General features: G+C 54.7%; 9 protein-coding genes across 9 annotated transcripts; 2 read left to right on the top strand and 7 right to left on the bottom strand.

Moving 5' to 3' along the window:
- Positions 1 to 1,949: 1,949 nt before the first annotated feature.
- Positions 1,950 to 4,173, bottom strand: BGZ61DRAFT_527057 (uncharacterized protein; the record flags this gene model as incomplete). The annotated part of the gene is made up of 3 exons (XM_046253054.1): positions 1,950 to 2,226; positions 2,280 to 3,385; positions 3,439 to 4,173. 3 exons carry the CDS (start codon positions 4,171 to 4,173, stop codon positions 1,950 to 1,952), a joined length of 2,118 nt encoding a protein of 705 aa, XP_046110851.1.
- A 948-nt stretch (positions 4,174 to 5,121) lies between these two features.
- On the bottom strand, positions 5,122 to 5,692 carry BGZ61DRAFT_489840 (uncharacterized protein; the record flags this gene model as incomplete). The annotated part of the gene is made up of 3 exons (XM_046250261.1): positions 5,122 to 5,150; positions 5,208 to 5,441; positions 5,512 to 5,692. 3 exons carry the CDS (start codon positions 5,690 to 5,692, stop codon positions 5,122 to 5,124), a joined length of 444 nt encoding a protein of 147 aa, XP_046110850.1.
- A 769-nt stretch (positions 5,693 to 6,461) lies between these two features.
- Positions 6,462 to 7,220, bottom strand: BGZ61DRAFT_583901 (uncharacterized protein; the record flags this gene model as incomplete). The annotated part of the gene is made up of 2 exons (XM_046256338.1): positions 6,462 to 7,045; positions 7,099 to 7,220. The coding sequence occupies 2 exons, from the start codon at positions 7,218 to 7,220 to the stop codon at positions 6,685 to 6,687; spliced, it is 483 nt and encodes a 160-aa protein (XP_046110849.1). The 3' UTR covers positions 6,462 to 6,684.
- Positions 7,221 to 7,312: 92 nt separating this feature from the next.
- BGZ61DRAFT_441499 (S-adenosyl-L-methionine-dependent methyltransferase) lies at positions 7,313 to 8,809 on the bottom strand. The gene is made up of 2 exons (XM_046244588.1): positions 8,674 to 8,809; positions 7,313 to 8,621 (listed from the first exon to the last, which is right to left on the bottom strand). The coding sequence occupies exons 1-2, from the start codon at positions 8,685 to 8,687 to the stop codon at positions 7,715 to 7,717; spliced, it is 921 nt and encodes a 306-aa protein (XP_046110848.1). The 5' UTR covers positions 8,688 to 8,809; the 3' UTR covers positions 7,313 to 7,714.
- BGZ61DRAFT_441497 (CoA binding domain-containing protein) lies at positions 8,600 to 9,662 on the top strand. The gene is made up of 4 exons (XM_046244587.1): positions 8,600 to 8,631; positions 8,684 to 8,789; positions 8,860 to 9,043; positions 9,112 to 9,662. The coding sequence occupies exons 3-4, from the start codon at positions 8,950 to 8,952 to the stop codon at positions 9,477 to 9,479; spliced, it is 462 nt and encodes a 153-aa protein (XP_046110847.1). The 5' UTR covers positions 8,600 to 8,631; positions 8,684 to 8,789; positions 8,860 to 8,949; the 3' UTR covers positions 9,480 to 9,662.
- Positions 9,663 to 10,019: 357 nt separating this feature from the next.
- Positions 10,020 to 13,090, top strand: BGZ61DRAFT_91053 (uncharacterized protein). The gene is made up of 4 exons (XM_046257210.1): positions 10,020 to 10,258; positions 10,311 to 10,604; positions 10,652 to 10,761; positions 10,810 to 13,090. Exons 1-4 carry the CDS (start codon positions 10,112 to 10,114, stop codon positions 12,914 to 12,916), a joined length of 2,658 nt encoding a protein of 885 aa, XP_046110846.1. The 5' UTR covers positions 10,020 to 10,111; the 3' UTR covers positions 12,917 to 13,090.
- Positions 13,091 to 13,505: 415 nt separating this feature from the next.
- Positions 13,506 to 14,371, bottom strand: BGZ61DRAFT_91047 (uncharacterized protein). The gene has a single exon (XM_046257209.1). The coding sequence runs from the start codon at positions 14,133 to 14,135 to the stop codon at positions 13,611 to 13,613; it is 525 nt and encodes a 174-aa protein (XP_046110845.1). The 5' UTR covers positions 14,136 to 14,371; the 3' UTR covers positions 13,506 to 13,610.
- Positions 14,372 to 17,661: 3,290 nt separating this feature from the next.
- BGZ61DRAFT_91060 (uncharacterized protein) lies at positions 17,662 to 18,690 on the bottom strand. The gene is made up of 2 exons (XM_046257211.1): positions 17,747 to 18,690; positions 17,662 to 17,694 (listed from the first exon to the last, which is right to left on the bottom strand). The coding sequence occupies exon 1, from the start codon at positions 18,477 to 18,479 to the stop codon at positions 17,811 to 17,813; it is 669 nt and encodes a 222-aa protein (XP_046110844.1). The 5' UTR covers positions 18,480 to 18,690; the 3' UTR covers positions 17,662 to 17,694; positions 17,747 to 17,810.
- BGZ61DRAFT_91045 (uncharacterized protein) lies at positions 18,691 to 19,574 on the bottom strand. Its single transcript, XM_046257208.1, has one exon. The coding sequence runs from the start codon at positions 19,398 to 19,400 to the stop codon at positions 18,903 to 18,905; it is 498 nt and encodes a 165-aa protein (XP_046110843.1). The 5' UTR covers positions 19,401 to 19,574; the 3' UTR covers positions 18,691 to 18,902.
- Between the last annotated feature and the right edge of the window lie 168 nt (positions 19,575 to 19,742).

The raw sequence follows: 19,742 nt of genomic DNA, 5'->3' as shown, positions 1-19,742 counted from the left end.
CGGCCATGAAAATCTGCTGCACGCAGTTAGATTAAGCATAACCATCTCATTGAAACCGACTCAAACAGCAGGGCGAATCGGCCGTTGTCCGTTGCCTAGGCTGACGTCTCTGAAAGCCACACGGCGGTCCAACGCCGCCGCCCATCTTCCTTCTTCATACTTGCTCCAGCCACTCATGCAGCTTGGCGACCTCACGATGGCTTCCTTTGCGTGCCAACTAGGTACTGCCCGTCTCGGGGACGGCGCACGGTTGCGGTTCCGCTATCGCCCTGTGCCGTTTTCGGTCGTCGAGGTTTCATCTCAGCCCGCAACCCTGGGCCATGATTCCACTTCCTTGCGTCAAAGACCACTCACTTCATCCGTGACCGTCGCCCACGTAATCAACGTTATTCGACTTGCGGGGATTCCAGGGATCGGTACATGTCTTATCCGCCACTGGCTCCGGCGTCAAAACGTGGTCCGCAGTAATACCCTGCGGCTGGACGCAGCCAATCTAGTAGGCCGCCAAGTCGCACGCTGTCGACGATGCAACCCAAGACAATGAGATATGATTCTCGATGGAACCTGAGCTCGTGTTGTAAATCTGTCAACGTCGTTCTACTCGGCTGTCACAATCGTGTCCTCGCCTAACTCCTTGACCGAGCCGAGTTGGCAGTCCATCTCAGTCTCTGAACCTTTCAACGTCGAGGCACCAGATCCAAAACCCCGTCAGTATAATATTTTATCAACTCCAATTTCTGGCAAGTATTTCCGGAAACTGCCCGAAAGAACACTTTCAACAATCCAAGACCCCCAACATCCAATGCAGTTCGTCGCCTGACGCACCCCCATGGCTGCAAGTGTTCGCCCCTGAACACTGCTGACTCGCGTTACCGATGCCATGTGCCGTACCCGGCAACTACGAAGTCATTGTAACGATGAATCACGCAGCCCTGTTCAAAGCCCGTGCCGCGCCAGGGATGTAATGGTCACCTGCAACGCAACACCTTTGTGCAGCAACGGACTGAGGTGAGGCGGTGCGCCGGTGCGCCACAACACCACACCAAGCCTCCATCGTCAACATCATGAACCTCACCAACCGCTCAGCAACTCATGCACACAAATCCTCCACTGCACCGCGCAAAAGAAGCTCAAAAATGCCCAAAAGATGCCAGTCACTTTCCAGGGCCAAGCCTCTATCGAACGATACTCGCAATAAAAAGAACAAAAAGAGAGGCGAGCGTCATCCTGGCGGCGTCGAACTGAGGGCCCTTTGACCCCCTGCCGGGCTTAAGGTCCGAAATCCTAGGGCGAACCCCATCCCCTATAGACCAGTCGGCTCGAGAGTGTTTGTTAAGGTCGGGAGCAGATATTAGGAATGATAAGGCTTCGTTCCTTTGTTGGTTTGCTGGTTGGCGGTCGTTGGCGGACTGCGTGCCAGCTGTCAGGAGAAATTTCCGGCCGCTGGCTGTCAACAGTGATTCAGTGTTCTCCAGCCGTTCCCATGACGTGCCGGGGTTTTCTACGTCATGTACTCGCTCCAGCCTGGAAATCCGTTTACTTTCTCCAAGGTATGTGCCTTTGACTTACTTGTCATGACGCTCGACTACCTCGGCACCCTTCGATCCATTTTGAGGCTCACTGTGGCTCCCTTGTGGCTCACTTGTAGCAACTTCCTTTTCCCACCCTCGTCTCCCTGACTTCTCTTCAGTACTGTTAACCTGATCTGATCTCGCTCGGTTACATTATCATCACACAGTGTCACTACAAGGGAACACGAGATCTTGGGGGCCGGGTTTACAGGTATCAGCAAATCGTTAATTCAGCAGGCATTTAGGCCGATCCTGTGTGACACAATCTCCATTCGGTTGGAGACACAATTTCATGGATCCTTCGCGGACCTCGACCATCATTAACATGCACGTTCTAACCGCGACTTGTGGGTTCTAGCTGTCGACACCTCCAGCGCCTTACGCCTTCGAAGTGAGCCCAAGTTCCTTGTAAAAGGACTCGGTGCTTGGTGCTCTGCCCAGGAACTCCTTCAAGAACTCCATCTCATCGATACTGCCTCCTCTCTCCAAAACTGTGTGGCGATATCTCCTGCCCTCCTTTCCGTCCATGGGATTCTTCACGAAGAACGAGTGGAACATGTCGAGAGAGAATACCTCAGAGTAGAGGTAGCCATAGTAGCCAGCATCATACCCTCCGATGAAGTGGCCGATTCCGGCGTGGCGGTTGCCCCATTCCCTGTTTCATGTCAGCGTCGAAATAACCATGAAACTCGCCCGGTGAATACTTACAAGCCTTCTCCAAGGTCCTCTGGGCCTTTGATTCCAGAAATATCATGTCGCAGTGTGTTCCAAAGTCGGCCAGCGTTCAAGTTCTTGACAGCCTCATGGGTCTCGGGAGTGTGGACGGTCATGTCAAAGGTTCCGATGACAATCTGTCCGAGCGCACCGATAGCCGAGTTCAGGTGCTTTGTCGAAATCAGCCTCTCGATGAGGTCATCGGGAATCGGCTCGCTGGTCTCCCAGTGCTTAGACAAAGACTTGAGAACACTGGGGGTCCAGCACCAGTTCTCCAGCATCTGCGAAGGAGCCTCAACAAAGTCGAGCACCGTGGAAGTACCGTGGAAGTAGCTGTAACGAGTGCGTCCAGCCAAGTCGTGAATTCCATGGCCCAGCTCGTGGAACAGGGTAACCACTTCGTTGTGCTTGAGGAGGGAGGGTTTCTTCGCGGAAGGCTTGCTGAAGTTGCAAACTAGAGCCGTGGCCGGGTAGTGCTTCTTGCCGTCCGCGGTAATATATCCAGGCTCGAGGTTGAAGTTGGCGTTGTGGCCGTACTTGTTGTCGCGGGGGTGGAGATCAAGGTAGAGGTAGCCGCAGAACCCAGCGCCCGAGGCCTCGTCGTCCCAGACGCTGTAGACCAGGACATCCTCATGCCAAACGATGTCCTCGGCCTTTCCAGTCGGGCTGAGCCGGGCTCGCTCCTCTTCCTTCAGCTCCACAAAGACGAAGCCAAAGATTTCCTCGAAAATCTTGAGCATGCCAGCAAAGGTTGACTCGACAGGGAAGTACTGGGAGATGGCCGTCTCGTCAACACTGTACTCCTTTTCTTTCTGGATTCTCGAGTAGAAGGACGAGTCCCACATGTAGAATTCGCCGTCAAAGTCAACGCCACGCTCCTTGTAATCATTCTTCTTGTAGTCCAAAAGGGCCTGAATCTCGGTCTTTCCGCCAGCAGCAAGTCGAGTGCGAAGGTCGCCCAAAAACTCGCTCACGGAGGCAGGGTCCTTGGCCATCTTCTCCTCGATCCGGAGGCTGGCGTGGTTGGCATATCCGAGAAGTCGAGCGGCCTCATCACGGAGAGTGATGATTTCCTGGAAAAGAGGCACGTTGATGTTCGCCTAGATACAGTGTAAGCATGCCTTCAAACTCCAAACCAATTGATCGTGCTTACCTTGTTAGATTCAGCAACGGTGTACTGGCGTCTGGTGTCTGCGTTGACGCAGTGCTTGATGAGGGGGAAGAAGTGGTTGTATTTGAACGAGAGCTTCACCTTGCCCTCGTTCTCTCCGGTTCCCTTCTCCAAGGTTTCGATGTCGATGTCGTCGGAAGGAACGCCCTTGAGCTCCTCAGGTGTGAACCAGATAGCACCCTTCTCCTCGTTGAGGTTGGTCTGGCACTGGATCTCCAGCTCGCTGAGGCGCTTCTGGATCTCCTTGAAACGATCTCGCTGAGGTCCAGCCGGCAAGCGGAGACCGTTGCGGATGTACTTCTGACGTTCCTTCTCCAGCACGTGCATGCGCTCCTTGTCTAGGTCTTCCGAAGCTCGGTTGGCAAAGACGGCATCGACGACCTTGAAGATGTCCTCTCGCATGTTGCACTCAATGCCAAAGTCGTTGAAGACCTTCTCGGACTCGGTGGAGGCATCTCGCAACGCCTTGTCGGTGGAGACGTGGTGGTAGAAGGTCAGGATCCGTCGCTGAGTCGCGGCCAGATTCTCGTCCAAGAGGATGGGCTCAAGGACGTTGGCATAGTTGGCCTTGTCTAAGGAGACATTGGCGGCCACGGAGTCCAAGACAACCTTGGTGGTGTCGCAGAGCTTCTTGGTTTCGGCGGCAATCGATTCGGGGGTGGCGGTGAACAGCGGCGGCGCCTGGGGAGGGTTACGATACTTGTCGGGGACGACCATGGTGCTGGTCATCAACGGGCGTCGTGGGATCGTGGGTCGTGCTGCCTGGAATCGGAAGTGATTGACGAGGGAGCCGAGGCGGGAGAAAGCTCGTGAGGAAGCCAGAGTGGCGGCGAAAAGGAGGACGAGGAGGGAGAGGAAGAGGAGGAGGGGCTTAAGTGCAGGTCGTCTAGCCAGCTTGATCCGAGAGCCGATTGGGCTGACGCAGTCTGATTGAGCAAACGGCAAGCGGGCTGGAGGGGTACAGACAAAGAAAAGAGGGGTTCCAACAGGGACAGCTCGACTTTGACGGATGATGAATCAGGCAGGTCTGGTTTCTAGGCCTCAGGGCGTCACAAGGCGTGGTTGACGATGCAAGAGGATGGGGCGACGAGCAAGCTGAGCTCCTGCTGGCGCCGCTAGATTGAAACGCGGGGCAGCTACGGAAGGTCCGGTGGTCGTTGGTGGAGCGGACAGATGCCATGATGCCTCAGGTACTATGACGAACAATGCGAGCGGCCAGCGCCTCAGGACTGAGCAGCAGAATTACTCATCTCATACATGCGCCGCACGACCTCACACTAGCAGACAATAACACAGGTCATGAATTTACACAAGCTCAAGCGCAAGCGATGGCGCTCCCATTGTTCTTAACAGATTGTCTCGCGTCCATGCTGCCGCCACTCACTGACCCCGCCATTTAAAGCCGGATACGCCCGGATCAACAAACAATGGCCACCCAACAAATACCACACACAAGAGTCAAGAGGCACAACAGACAATCAATTCTCTGACTCCTGGTCGCCTCCCAAAATATCTACCAGAAATCCATGCACAGTGCCCGACGAATGCGGCGCAAACAATTCTCCATACCAGTTTAGCCAACCAATGTCCCTAATCAAACTCGCAAGCAACGCCGTTCCGTCCACGTAGATGCATAACCCAGGGTCTGCCAGAAACCCGTGCCGCTTAGTTGGCGAGGATGGTTCGCACGAGGTCTGGAAACAAAGTCAGCATGCGCAATTCTCCCGTCGCATCGATGTCGGGGTACGAACCAGTGTAGTTGACCTGGCCGGAGCTGGTGTCCACGGCCTTGAGGAGCTCGTCCACCTCCTCCTCGGTCATCTTCTCGCCCAGGTTGGTCAAGATGTACTTGATCTGGCCGACGCCGATGAAACCCGTCATGTCCTTGTCGAACACTTGGAAGCCTCGGCAGTATTCCTCGGGCTCGCCGGCATCGCGGAAGCCGCCGGGGCGGTTCAGGATGCGCTGGAAGGTCTCGAAATCGACTGTGCGACGGCCAGTTCAGCAGCTGCACTCCATCCAAACAAAGCTCGGGGATCGCGGGGGGCTACTCACAGTCACCTCCGACATTCTTCTCGAGGTCCTGGATCTCGGTGAGGGTGGGGTTCTGGCCGCAGGCGCGGAGCAGGTCACCGAGGCTTTCGAGGGCGACACGGCCATTGCCACGCTTGTCGAACAGGGCGAAAGCCTCCTTGTAGTTGGTCGAAGCCTGGGCGTCAATGTGGTTAGGAGCCATGGTTGCAAATAGAGCGGTCAAAGCCTCGCGAGCGCAAAAGAGGAGCGGTTCTGATGATGCGGTGGTGAAGATGGGAGGGGATGGGATGGGATGGGATGGGATGCAGAGATGGCAGCGCAGAAAAGAATGGTTTTCGCGGCGCAAAGGATGCTGCACCCAAAACCAGCATTCTGGCTGGTGGGCGGCCGTCGAATCAGATGGACTAAAATGCGCTCGCGGGGCGGTTTGTTTACACCGGTGCCGGGGCAACTCACCATTTTGGGTTTGAATCGGGGAACGTGGATCAGCTGAGGACACGCACACGCAGAGTTGACGTCAAGCAGCGGCAGACGGGCGAAGAACGGGACGGATGAGGCGTGACGATGTGACGATGATGTTTGCAGAGCGACAAAAAGTGGTGTTGAGGTTGGAAAGATGGAGAAGCGAGAAACGCAGCCGATGGTCGCTCCTTGTGCATGTCCTTCACGCTCTGGCCTCCGCTGGTGGCCTTTTTTCCCTGAAACTGACGGGGCAACCGTGTCAGCGTCTCCAGCAAGCGGCGCACCGGCCAATCGACGCAGTGCGACTATTGGCAATGGTTCAATGCCACAAGCCTGGTTGACCAAGGGGCTGAGCTATCCGAGATATCCATGCAGTAGCTCGCTCGCGGCGTGCACAATTCTGTCGGTGAGGGGCCTGGGCTGCCATTCATAAACCGCATCGCTGTGGTGTTGGTGTGTTGTTGTGCCGTAGGCATCTCACCCCGCCCCACCAAGCCTATCGTTGCTCGCCTTGCCTCTCCTTGCCTCTCCTTGCCTCTCCTTGCCTCTCTCGCCTCACCGACTTTACTACAATCATGCCCAGGAAGCAACACATTGAATAATTACAAGTAAATGATGCATACGTAATCCTTATATCATACCAAAGAACCCCTAGGCTCCGAAATCACCATCATCTAGACGAGAGGAAACATTGTTCCAGTGAACATCCGTGTCCACATCTCGAAGCCACCTCTACCCACACAAGTCGGTTTCTGCGCACACCCAGACATCATTCACTTGCGTAGTGTAACAAGAATCACGTCCGCAGTCGATCCTATCGCCATGCTGCTTGTAGCACGTCGCCACCTTTTGTCCCGGATCTGCCCCGTGAATCCACACCTCGAGGTTCTCGCCGTTGTTGGTGACCCAGAAGTCAACCGAAGCGGTCCCGCATACGCCGGGGTGGTTGTACCCGCTCCAGCTAAACCCCTGTCCGAACTGCGGCAGTACATGCGGGAAGTTGCGGTCATCCCTGAAAGCATCGCAGCCGTACTGCGAGGAGGGCACCGCACCGACTCGCCATTCCACAAAGTGTTTAGGCCAGCACACTCCACTTTTCACTACTTAGCGAGATCGGAAATATTCAGGCGTCGTACCACGACCAACCTTTTCTTATTGCATTCAACGTCGCAGAGGTTCTGGTAGCGGAGGAACAGGTGGAAGCCAGCCGAGACCGAGGGGATCAAGGCGGCAAAGGAGATTGGCAGCAGGCTCGTAGAGAAGCGCATGATGAATTGAAAGTTTGCAAGTGTTTTTATGCTAATCTAACTAGATGGCTGAATGAGAAAGTCTCACGTCCCTATTTATTCTTGCTCGCGTGCTCGAGATGCCTCCTATTCTCCCATGCCCCTGGAGCGTAGTTTTTAGACATAATATATGCTGCTTACTCTCTCATACATCAGCTGAAGCCTACCCTCCAATGGCGACTGAAGAGTTCCCAGACCCCAAATATAAGCTTACCACGGCAGTCAGGTGTCAGCTTCAATCTCGAAATGACCCCCAATCACTTCATTCCTGAACTACCGGGTGCAAGAAGACGAGTCAGCTAAACAAAGATACCAAGGACACTCATGGGGACTTTTGCCAGCTGTATTATTCTAGCTAACTTGCCTATGTTTCATGGCTCATGGCTCATATCCATTGCCATCGGTAATCACTCGCCTCGACGCTCATGTCTCATCTCAGCACTCCGAGGCTGGATATGCCGTGCTAGTCTAGAAGCTTACGCTCCGGGAGCCCGTCGAGCCATGAGGATATACGTTCCCCAGACCGTCTCGACCTCTGCATCTCGCCATTGGTCGCCCAATGCCCTCCACTCCGGCTCTACCTTCAGTATTTGATCGAACATCAGATCCACAATGTCTCCTTCGCCACCTTGGGCCCAGCTCTTCTTTTCCGGATGCGCATCCATCCAGCCCTGGTACGAACTAAAGGTTCGCGCATAAGCCTCGAATTGGCCAAGATTGAGATTCTTCCTCATCCAAGCCGTCTGTGGTCCAGCGACATCGAACGTGTCCTTGTCAACATCGTACATGATTCTCTTCACGTCTTGCCAGTCCGACTCTGGGGGCTTCACCACGCGCAACAAGTCGCGGAGGATGTCTCTTCCTGGCCGCTCCCAATACTGGTTCATCCCTTCTACTCCCTTCACCACCTCCCCATCGCCGTAGCAGAACCTGTCGAATATCTTGTTGGCTCGAGAGTGCCCGATGATTATGTTGTCCTTGTATCCCCAGAAGGCAATGGCGCCTCCTGGTTTGACTACCCTAGACAACTCCGGCCAGACCTTGGCGTAATCAAACCAGTGCGCAGATTGGGCTGCGACAGCCAGGTCCAATGACTTGTCAGGAATGAAAGAGAGGTCCTCCGAATTTCCTTGGCGGAAGGAAATCTTAGGATCTTTGGTTGTTTGCGCGGCTTGCGCAATCATGCCCGCGCTTGGGTCAATTGCGATTGCCCGTCCAAAGTGCGGAGCCAACTCTCTCGTAGCGACTCCGTGTCCGCACCCCAAGTCTAACAATGTTCCGTTGGATGTTTCCGAGTTACAATACCCCAGTATGGTCTTGAACAGACTTGCGGGATACGTTGGTCTGGCGGCTGCATACCCAGCTGCAGAAAACGTGGCTCTCCTGATGAACTGTTAGCGTCTCTCCCTGCAAGACATGACAAATGTGGACTGACCCAAATACAGACATTATCGGCCCAGTTCAGTTGGCGATACGATGTAGTCTGGCTGAAGTTATCAATCCGAAGTACGAAAGACAAAGGAGCCGCAGTTGACAATTTATTCTACCGTGGTAAGTGTAAGGATGATCGGAGGAACGGCATCTTGCTCGTAACCCCGCAGCTGACTTCGGTTATCCGAAGCTTGTTTGTGCACCGCACTTGCATCATCATCCCCTTAACCAAACCAAACCAGCTCCAGTTAACACAACGGTCTCTCAATACGCAGAAATCATGACTACCGAGGCTACTGTTCGGAAGTTCTTCGCTTCCTCCGCATTTGCGGTCGTTGGAGCGAGCTCGAACCCAGCAAAGTTCGGACACCGAGGTATGTCCTCGCTCGCACCTTCACATGAACCCCAGCGTCGGAATCCCTGCTCAACTCTCTGTATGCAGTGTTTACATGGTATTTGGTGCATGACCTACCTGTGACTCCCATCAACCCAGGGGCGGCGACCATATCCGCCCTGGAGGAGGACCATCCCACGGTGCCGGACGTGACGGCGCTCCCGAACCCCAAGCAGACGTCACTGTCTGTCATTACGCCGCCAAGTGCGACGCTCAAGGTGTTGCAGGAAGCCAAGAAGTTGGGAATCCCTTCGATTTGGCTGCAACCTGGAAGTTTCGACAACGAAGTCATGGAGTTCGCCAATGAGAAGGGGGCTTTCGAGGCTGTGGTTGCCGGTGAGGGGGGCCGAGGCCATGAAGGATGGTGCGTCTTGGTCGACGGCGAACGTGGATTGAAGGGTGCAGGAAAGTTGTAAGCTGATGAGAACTATATGATGTGGGAATTGATAGTTTCTCAATTAATGGCCATGAGACGCCGTGAAATGTGAATACTGAGCCGAATTGGGATCATCACCCATCCAACCGGGCCTTTTGGTGCATGGTAAAGATTGGATTCACAAGATGCGGATTTTAATTGAGCTGCTAAGAATAAGCATAACGATAATAAAAGTATAATAAATCCACAGGAAGGTCAATGACCAAACCAACTCTACCCTGTCTATTAAGGGACATTGACCGAGATATTCAAGGTGAGCCGTCTCACCGAGTTACCAAACACAGGCGGCCCCACTTCCCCCGAAAGTAAACAAACGCGCCCCGACCCACACGCACACGGATGCCCGTCAGTCAGTGTCTCGACTTCACGACCGTTTCCATGGCCGGTTCTCCTTCAACAACCAACGCCCTCTATACCGACTCCCTAGGCGCTCGACAGACGCGCGAAGACGCTCGCGAACGATTATTTACGACTGAAATGATTGCGACTTCCTCTTGATCTACTCCAACTGCCGCCGTGTCTCGCGTCTGCTAGCCAGCTCGCCGTCGCGACCCGCGACTGAACGCATCTCCTCGATTCCACCTCCATTGCACGCGTGCAGCCACCGCCATCATGTCTGCCGAAGACATCACCGACGAATTCATCACATACGAGAACCGTATGGGCTCGTTTCACAGGAGCGTCAAGAAGCGAGCTTCAGGCGCGAATGGACGGGCCAAGAACCTGGCCTGGCCTCATCGAAACATTGCGCCCGCGAGGGTATGCGCTTCACAACGCCGTATTCTTGTCCCACGCTAACGTATTCGAATAGCTTGCCCACGCCGGTTTCTTCTTCAACCCCAGCCCTACCAACCCCGACAACGTCACTTGCTTCCTCTGCCACAAGGGGCTTGATGGCTGGGAGGCTGGCGATGATCCTCTCCTCGAGCACCTCAAGCACGCCCCGGAATGTGGCTGGGCCATCGTGGCTGCCATCGAAGCCGAGCTAGGAGATCATGCGAGAGAGGACCCCAACCATCCCTACATGAAGGAAGCCCGAAAAGCGACGTTCGCTGGGAGGTGGCCTCACGACTCCAAGAAGGGATGGAAGTGCAAGACTAAACAGGTGAGTTTCTCGGCACATGCTCGAGATCATCCGTTGACGTTTGACAGCTGGTCGATGCTGGTTGGAAATACACACCAACCTCGGACTCCGACGACATGGCTACTTGCGTCTACTGCCAGTTGGCCCTCGACGGTTGGGAGCCTGCCGACAAGCCACTGTAAGTTTGGCATATCTGTACTGAGGTCCTACAGCTAACATGGCATAGCGACGAACATTACAACCGATCCCCCGACTGCCCATTCTTTTCATTGCTCGAGCAAACACAGGGCGCAAAGAAAGCCAGTAAATCGAAGGCTGGCCGCGCATCTAAGGCATCGCGACTGTCTGTCCAATCCGTCGCTACAACCACATCAGAAGCTCCGTCAATCAACGAGTCAATGGCTCCAGAGGACAGCGTGATGACTACCGCCTCTACGCAAGGTGGTAAGAAGACGAAGGCGCGGAAGACCGCCACTGGCAAGGGAAGGAAAACCAAGGCCAAGAAGGAGGAGCCCGTTGAGGAGGTGGAGGACGCCATTGAGGATGAGGCTCCTCCGCCACCAAAGCCCACTCGTGGAAAGAAGCGAGCGAGCACAGCCATGGAAGACTCAGCTCTGATCACCGCCGAAGCGCCGGCTTCGAAGAAGCGAGCGACTTCGAATCCGAGCAGCCCTACAGTAAACCACTCGGTTCTTGAGCCCATTGACGACAGTGATATGACGGATGCGCCAGCTCCCAAGAAGACGGCTGGGCGTAAGAAGGGCCAAGCGTCAACGGGCAGGGCTCGTCAAGCATCGACTGCATCGGCTGCGTCAGCCGCCTCTGCAGCGTCTATGGCATCCGTCCCCGGAGCCTTCCCCGACGACGACGAGATCGAACGTCAGCTAGAGGCCGACCTTGAAAGACAGCTAAGCGAGGATGACGAGGTTACTCTTGACTCTGACTCTGAGCGAATGAAGAGGAGCAAAGGAAGCCGAACTTCAGACACCCAGATCGAGTCTGTCCAGGAGTCGAAGGATTACGCCATGTTCAAACCTGCACCCGCTGAGCTTGATGACGATGAGGTTGAGGATGAGCTCAAGGCACTCGAGGCTGAGATGGGGTTTGAAGAGCCTCATGTGATCGAGGAGCCCGAGGAACCACAAGAACTTGAGGAGCCGCAAGAACCCGAGGAACCCCAGGAACTACACGTTCCCAAGAAGGGGCGGAAGGCCGGTACTCGCAAGGCCTCAAAACAGACCAAGGCTAAGAAAGCTAAGGCCACTCCAGAACCCGTGGAGGAAGAAGTGGAGGAGGAAATCGTGGCCCCTGAACCCGAGCCTGAACTCGACGAACAGCTCCACGAGGACAGCCTGGTCAGCACCGGCACCGTTGTTGTTAAGAACTCGGCGGCGGCGGCGCGGCTGAGTACTGGAAGGCGAGGGCGTGGACGACCATCCAAGGCGTCTCTTGCCTCCCGGGAGTCTACGGGCGCCGTCGACCTCGTTGAGCCTGCGGTTGACTCCTCCGTCGACCCTCCTGCCGAGCCTGTTGCTCAAACGGCTGCTAAGCGCGGACGCGGGCGCCCATCCAAGGCATCTTTGGCTTCTCGAGCATCAATTGAAGGAGAGAACAGCCAGGTTGACGAAGCTCCTCCCAAGCGTGGTCGTGGTCGACCTTCTAAGAAGTCAACAGAGGCTCGTCAGTCGATGGAGGACACAAAGGCAGTCAAAGATGACGTCGACGAGTACGCAGCCGAGCGTGTTAAGAACACCAAGCCTCCAGTGGTGTCTTTCGAGGAGCCACAGTCGTCCCCGATGGTGCACGACGTGGCTACATCACCACCTCCCAGCGCTAGGCATTTGGCAAACCCTCCTTCAACACCAGGCAGGGTCATCTCGCCCGCGCCATCAGCCCGACAAGCGGCCATCTCTCCGTCCCAGTCGCCCCAGTCCTCCGACGCCGAGAATCAGCCCCCATCGTCGAAGCCTGCTGCCAGCGTCAAGCGAGTTGCGCTGGCGCCTGTCGTGGCAACGCCTACGCGCGGCTCGCCGTCAAAGCGCAACATGATTGCAGGACTCCGAAGCACGACTGCCTGGACAGAACTCGATGTCGAGGCCGTCCTCATGTCTCCGCGCCCCAACGGCAACAAGGAGAACAGCGCCGAGCAGTTCCTTAAGCAGGGCAAGACTCTCACGTCGCCCGAGAAGCGGATGACGGTGGAAGAGTGGATTCTCCACAACGCCGGCGAGGCGGAGAAGAAGCTGAAGCAGGAGTGCGAGGCCATGGTCAGCCGGTTTGAGAGCGAGGGCAGCAAGGCGATGCGCGTGCTGGAGGGCTTGGTGGTGGAATGATGGATGCTTGAAGTTGAAACAGCGGCGTTGGAACCAGGAACACGGGAACAGGATACGGGACATGGGGCTCCCTCGGCTGTGTCAAGCCCAAATGGAAGAGCCGGGAGGCTGATGAGGATTAATTGCACCGTCGCGCGAACGGATGGGATACATGGATGGCGTTTCGGGACAACTTAGCTGGAATCTGAATCTGAATGAGAGAGCCAATGTTCAAGACGATGAAAAGCCTCGCCCACGTCCAGCTTGCTAGCTCTGCGATATGCTTTCGCAACACCACGGCGGAACCGGACCAATTGCCACACGAACTATTCCTAGTACCATCTCGGCCCGGCTGGTCTGCGGTTCTAGATGTCTCTTGGGCCCTCCTTTTCCCCATTCCTTCAAGCCTCCATTCCTCGCATCTCAGCGCCGCCCAGAACCAGCTTCTTTCGCACCAGCGCGTCCGGCGGTCCAGCTCCACGTCTCAGCCTGAAGCCCGCCGGTGAAATAGACTTCCCAATCGCGGCAACCTCCACCGCGAGCGGCAGCGCCCAGGCATTCCCCAGATGCGGGCGGATCTCAGCAAAAGCAATAAGCGCCGCGGGGACGTTGTCTCGTGTCACCGCGTTGCTTTCCCCCCTCGAAGGCGGATGGCAGCTGGGGTATAAATACGGGCTGGGACACTCGTCAGTTGTGGAGTGTTCAGCAGCGTCAATCAATCCATCTCGACTCTCGACTCTCGACGATCCTCAACCTCGACCAGGCGAACATCACCAATCACAACCCCATCACAGACCCAACCTCCACTAAGAAGACCTCCCCGACTCACACAAAACACCATGCTCGGCCTCTCCTTCTCAACATTCGTGGTCCCCATGCCCAGGGTGGAACGCCTGTCCGACTTCTGGGGCACCATCAAGTTCCCGCGCCGCCGGTCGACATCCGAGATTGATGACTTGGCCACGCTTGAGGCTGGAGAGTTTGTCGAGGCGCGTATCCGCCCTGAGATGCAGCGGAGGCGAAAGAGTACCGCTTGAAAAGAGACACGATGAAAGAATAAAAATGGGGTATGTTGCACTATTGAACATGGGAGTGAGTTTGTAGATGCTGACTGCGGATGAAGATCAGGGGCTTGCTTGCAGGTTGATTTGAGGATAATACGGCGCAATAACGATACATAATTCACAACGGACAATTCAATCAAATCCAATTTAATCCGCCACATGGGCCAAGTGATCATTCAAAACACGCAACTATGCCACCACGTAGACGCTAAATCGTCTTTTCCGCCACGCTAATCCCATCTCAAATTGCAGATTCGCATTAAATTCCATCGCTCCAAATGTCCATTCTAACCATTCTGCTAAAAATCCAATTCACATCTTCGTCCCCAACTTGTTCTTTCTTCTTTCTTTCTTTCTTTCTTATCCGCGGGAACCACCGCCCCGGATTCTTAAGGAGTGTCAGAGGGTATCATTTCAGGACGTCCATGCCTATCCTGTGTCCAGATTGCGCCGTAAATGAGTGTAATGGCTGATGCCAAAGGTATAAAAGATGCAAAAATGCAAAAAAAAAATGCAAAAGTCCCCTCAGTTTATATATGCCGTAATGAGTGTCCGTAAGAGCATGAGCGTAAATTTCATATCATCGTCGTTAGATATTATCGTAAAGGAGTGTGGTGAATTATTTCAGAAAAAAGGGGTGTGTGAAGATTAAATGAAGAGAACCGCCAGTGTCGCAAGCAGGGTGATGATGCTAGCGAAACCGGTGGTCAGATGAGAGCCGGCGGAGGCTGGGACCGTCGTAATGTCACTTGATGCCTCAGCAGATGTTGAGGTGCGAGTCAACAAACTTGACGCAGACTCGGACTCGGACTTCGTGGCAGTGGCACCAGAGCTGTCTCCGGTCGTGATATCTCCTTCGCTGGTGCTCGTTTCCGTGCCCTCGGCTGCGCCACCGGAGGACGTAGCTGAGGCTGAGGAGTCGTCGGTAGCGGTAGCAGTGCTGGTGGCAGCAGCAGCCGAAACAGAGCCTGAAGCGTCTGTAGCTGATGTTTCATCGGCAGACTGGCTAGCCTCCGAATTAGATGCAGTTGACTCCGGTGACTCTTCAGTTGAGGTGGCAGTTGTCTCGGCCTCGCTGGAAATATCCAGAGCAGATGCGTCATTCCCGGTAGATCCCCTAACCGCTGTTGAGGATGGCTCTTCTGTGCTCTCAGCAGCAGTCGAGGATGGCTCGTCGGCAGCAGTTGACGATGCCTCCTCAGCAGCAGTTGAAGATGCCTCCTCAGCAGCGGTCGAGGATGCCTCCTCGGCAGTTGTCGACTCGATTGGGGTGAAGGCCTCTGAGCTAGCCTCAACTTGGCTCGAGGTCTCCACATCAGCCTCAGATGTCACCGCAGCCTCCGGACCAGAGGCGGTGGTTGATGGTGACGTGGTGGCCTTTCCATCACAAAAGTTAATGAACTGCGCGAATTCAGGCTCAACATAGTCGCGGATGGTCTTCTTGGTGCTATCCGTGTTGTCTGCGATACACGCCGCGCAGTTCTGGTAGCTAGCCATGAAGGAGGAACCACTGGCACAGAGCTTGTCTGACTTGCCTACAGACAGAGCAATCTTGTAGGCACCGTTGCAGTCGTCGTAGCAGATGGCGGGTGTAACGTCACGTTTGCCAAACTTGTGAAGTTTCTCTCGGCGATGCACCTTGTAAGAATCACCGTACGCGGCTGATGAGGTGGTCTGGGGCCAATCACTCAGGGAGGTCTGGGATTCCCAGTTGCCAGTGGTAAACGTCTTGACCTTTCCATGTTTCACCTTCTCGTACACCGTCTTCTCGAAGATGTCATAAGATAGGCCAAACGCTTCAGGGTTGAGATCGAAGTAGCCATACGACGGCGGGTAGTAACCGGTCTGATCCTTCTTCCAAGTGACATTCTTGAATGGTGGGGAGATGATACAATACTCAGGCGCGCAAAGGTAGTCCTCAACCGGCGGTTCCGGCCAGAAGTTACAAGAAGCAGGCTTGGGCGGGTTGCACACATATCCAGGCGCGCAACCAAATGTGAGGTCCGAGTCAACGGCCAGTGGTGCAGTGCTTCCAGTTGGCTTCGGGCAGACAGTGATTTGACCAAGCTCGGTCTGGGTGACGGTTGTCGGCGGCTGGCTGATGGTGGTTCCGCCCACTGTCAACGTAGTCGTAATTGTCGTTGTGGATGCTGGGATCACAGAAGTGACTGTCTCACCATTCCTCGTAACCGTAACAGTTTCCGCGGGCAATGTGCTAGTGATGAGCGATACGATCGTGGTACCAGGCAAAATGATCGTCTGTCCAGGAGCCGTAATAGTCTCTCCAGGGGCCGTAATGGTGTTTCCAGGAAGAGTAACGACCGTCCGCTCTCCAGGAAGAGTGATGGTCTGTCTTTCTCCAGAAACAGTTGTAACTATGGTTTCGCCGGGAAGGGTGACAGTTGTCGCTTGACCAGGAAGCCTGATGGTGACCGACGAAGCTGGCAAAGTCACGACAGTTCGCTCTCCTGGAAGAGTTACTGTCCTTTCCTCTCCAGAAATCGTTGTGAGTATCGTCTCCCCGGGAAGGGTAACCGTTCTCTCGTTAGTGACCGTTTGTCCTGGAAGAGTGATTGTTGTCCTCTCTCCAGAAATTGTGGTGACAATCGTTTGACCTGGTAGAGTAACCGTCTCTCCCTCTCCGGTGATAGTTTCCGTCACAACCGTTCGTTCGCCTGGAAGAGTTACCGTCCTTTCCTCTCCTGAGATTGTTGTGACTACTGTCTGTCCAGGTAGAGTGATTGTCCTCTCGCTGGTGGCTGTTATAGTTTGACCTGGAAGAGTGACTGTTGTTCTCTCTCCAGAAATTGTGGTAACAAACGTTTGACCAGGAAGAGTAATCGTTTCTCCCTCTCCAGTGACGGTTTCTGTAACAACCGTTCGTTCTCCCGGAAGAGTTACTGTCCTTTCCTCTCCTGAGATTGTTGTGACTACTGTCTCTCCGGGTAGAGTGATTGTCCTCTCACTGGTGGCCGTCACAGTTTGCTCTGGAAGAGTGATAGTGGTTTCCTCTCCAGCAATCGTCGTCACAAATGTCTGGCCAGGTAGAGTAATTGTCCTCTCGTCGACAACCGTTCTCTCGTTAGTGACCGTTTGTCCCGGAAGGGTGACGGTCGTTTCCTCTCCAGCAATCGTCGTAACAAACGTCTGACCAGGCAGAGTAATTGTCCTTTCGTCGGTGACGGTCTGGCCTGGAAGAGTAATAGTGGTTTCCTCTCCAGCAATTGTTGTAACAAATGTCTGACCAGGTAGAGTCACTGTCCTCTCGTTGGTAACCGTCCTCTCATCAGTAACGGTATGCCCCGGAAGGGTGATGGTTGTTTCCTCTCCAGCAATCGTCGTAACAAATGTCTGACCAGGTAGAGTAACTGTCCTCTCGTCGGTAACGGTATGTCCTGGGAGAGTGATGGTGGTTTCCTCTCCAGCAATTGTTGTAATGAATGTATGACCAGGAAGCGTAATAGTGGTTTCCTGGCCAGGGACCGTGACTGTGCCTCCCGGGAGTGTGACAGTTGTACCGTGGCCTGGAATTGTCGTGGGCACGCAGGTCTGGGTCATTGTGATGGTGGAGTATTTCTGAAGAGTGTTAGCATCTAGGTGCGGAGAGGAGGTGAGTTTCTTACAGTGATAGGAGGCTTGTAAATGTACTGAGTTTTCCACTTGATCTTCGTCTCGGTCTTCGTTCGCCATTCCACGTGCCACTTAGTAGAGACGGAAACGGAGACTTGTGTTTCACTTGATCATGTTAGTTGACATATAAGACTTTGGGTGGAAATAGCTGGCTTACGTGACAGTTCCTGCATTGCTAAAAATGGGTTAGTTTCAGTAATTTGAGTGATCGAGGGTCGTTCTTACCAAGATGTGTCTGTCTTCACAGAGGTGGTAGTCCCAGGCGTTGTGTACGAGTTGGTGGGGGTATCATAAATTACGCTTGTTGTGGACTCCGTGTATGTGTCCGTGGGTGTGCCGTAGGTGGGTGTACTGTAAGTGTCCGTAGGAGTACCGTACGTGTTTGTAGGAGTATCATAAATGATGCTCGTCGTGGACTCAGTGTACGTATCCGAGGGAGTACCATATGTGTTCGAAGGAGTATCATAAACAATGCTTGTCGTAGTCTCCGTGTAGGTATCCGAGGGGGTACCGTATGTGTTCGAGGGAGTATCATACACAATGCTCGTCGTAGACTCAGTGTAGGTATCCGAGGGAGTATCATACACAATGCTCGTCGTAGACTCAGTGTAGGTATCCGAGGGAGTGTCATACACAATGCTCGTCGTAGACTCGGTTGTTGTGGAGTCAACAACAGGCACGGTAGTACTTGTCGGTGGCGGCAGGTAGCAAGTGCAATGATGATTCCAAGTATGTCCCGGTGGTGGATACTGGTTGCTAGGCCGAGGCCGCTTTTGCGCTGGAGTTTCATATTCACCTCGGCGTTCAACTTGAGGCAAGTTGGGGTCTCGGTGGGCTGAGACCTCAGCAGCCAAGGCGCCCACCAGGCAGAGGGTCGCCAGGAAGCGCATGGCTGTCAAGGACGGCGAAACACAGCGAGTGAAATGGGTGACGCCGAAGCTTGCAGAGCAGGGACAAGCGAAGGTGGTAGAAAGGGCGTCTCACGTCGAAGGCCGGGCCTTTTCTGTTGATGTTGGGCTCGACGGACAAGAAGGAGAGGGAGCCAGGACTGCGTCACCGTACCAAGACGAGCATATGTACAAATGATGGGCTGGTCAGGCTGAGAGCGGGAGCCGGGTGGCTGAGCAAGGTAGCCCTACGAACTACCGACGACGGGAAGGCCTCGCACCACTGGCCTCACAATTCCCCAATTGGTTGTTATTTTCTCCTTTGCTCACAAGCCACCTGAGAGGCCGGGGGGCAGGGTACAGTAGCTGATGCGGAGGCAGAACGTGGGGCGAGGCGTACGTAGTATGCAGTGCCAATCTCGTCAACTAAAGCCCCGATGTCAATGTTGTGACAGCGAACAAGACCAGGCAGGGACTGGCGGTGATGGTAAGCTTGGCACGGACAAAGCACCACGGCGGAGACAATCGCTGACAGTGAGATTGGAATATCGCAAGGGCAAGCGGCCTGGTGCGAAGTGCGAGGGTAACAACGAATCTAAATGTCATTATGTGCTCGGCGGTGGATACCCCAAGCAGAGCTATCCCAAGCAAGAGCAGCAATGCAGCCGGAGCACATGCAGCAAGTATCGCCAGGGGTGTGGTTCTGGGACTGGGACTGACTGGGACCAGCACGTACGACATCCAAAAGAAGGCAGCAGCACGAAGCAGAAGGTGGTCCCAGAGCAAGGAATAAGAGAGGTCCATGGGGACAAGGGCGAGCGATGCAAGAGCCTGTAGGTCCAGCGCCGGACAATACCACGCACCATGCACCACGCATCCAGACGCCAAAGGACCGAGTAGGCGGGCGAGACTTTCCATTACCATGGCCACGACACTCACGACCGAAACCGGTGACGACGAAAAGACTGGCCCAAGAGTCCCAAAAGACCCAAGAGACCACCCGCAAGGGCCCCCGGTCGTGATGGCCTAGCGGGGCTGTGGACAGGGTCGATCTGACATACACCGGAGCATCGAGTTGATTGGGAAACGTTCGGGTTGCTATCCTTGTCGGCAGTCAGCCTAGGACCCAGAGCGGGCGAGTCGAGCGTCGACGGTGACATCGGTGGTGGTAGATTTTGAGTCAAAATGGCCGCCCCGACTCTGGCAGCTCAGAGCTGCCTTGCTGCGTTGAACATCACCGAGCCATGGCTGCCGTGACCAGCACGG

This window comes from Ilyonectria robusta (assembly GCF_021365365.1).
Source record: "Ilyonectria robusta strain PMI_751 chromosome Unknown BGZ61scaffold_2, whole genome shotgun sequence".
Lineage (NCBI taxonomy): Eukaryota > Fungi > Ascomycota > Sordariomycetes > Hypocreales > Nectriaceae > Ilyonectria > Ilyonectria robusta.
The sequence above is the reverse complement of the archived record's forward strand: the minus strand, read 5'-3'. Positions and strand labels throughout refer to the sequence as shown.

Excerpts from the sequence above, each read along its gene's own strand:
- BGZ61DRAFT_441497 (XM_046244587.1), top strand. The coding sequence starts at position 8,950 with ATGACTACCGAGGCTACTGTTCGGAAGTTCTTCGCTTCCTCCGCATTT. Across the intron at positions 9,044-9,111 it reads AGCAAAGTTCGGACACCGAG|TGTTTACATGGTATTTGGTG; the intron begins GTATGTCCTCGC and ends CTCTGTATGCAG.
- BGZ61DRAFT_91053 (XM_046257210.1), top strand. The coding sequence starts at position 10,112 with ATGTCTGCCGAAGACATCACCGACGAATTCATCACATACGAGAACCGT. Across the intron at positions 10,259-10,310 it reads GAAACATTGCGCCCGCGAGG|CTTGCCCACGCCGGTTTCTT; the intron begins GTATGCGCTTCA and ends GTATTCGAATAG. Across the intron at positions 10,605-10,651 it reads GGAAGTGCAAGACTAAACAG|CTGGTCGATGCTGGTTGGAA; the intron begins GTGAGTTTCTCG and ends GACGTTTGACAG.
- BGZ61DRAFT_91047 (XM_046257209.1), bottom strand. The coding sequence starts at position 14,135 with ATGATCACTTGGCCCATGTGGCGGATTAAATTGGATTTGATTGAATTG.
- BGZ61DRAFT_91060 (XM_046257211.1), bottom strand. The coding sequence starts at position 18,479 with ATGCGCTTCCTGGCGACCCTCTGCCTGGTGGGCGCCTTGGCTGCTGAG.
- BGZ61DRAFT_91045 (XM_046257208.1), bottom strand. The coding sequence starts at position 19,400 with ATGGTAATGGAAAGTCTCGCCCGCCTACTCGGTCCTTTGGCGTCTGGA.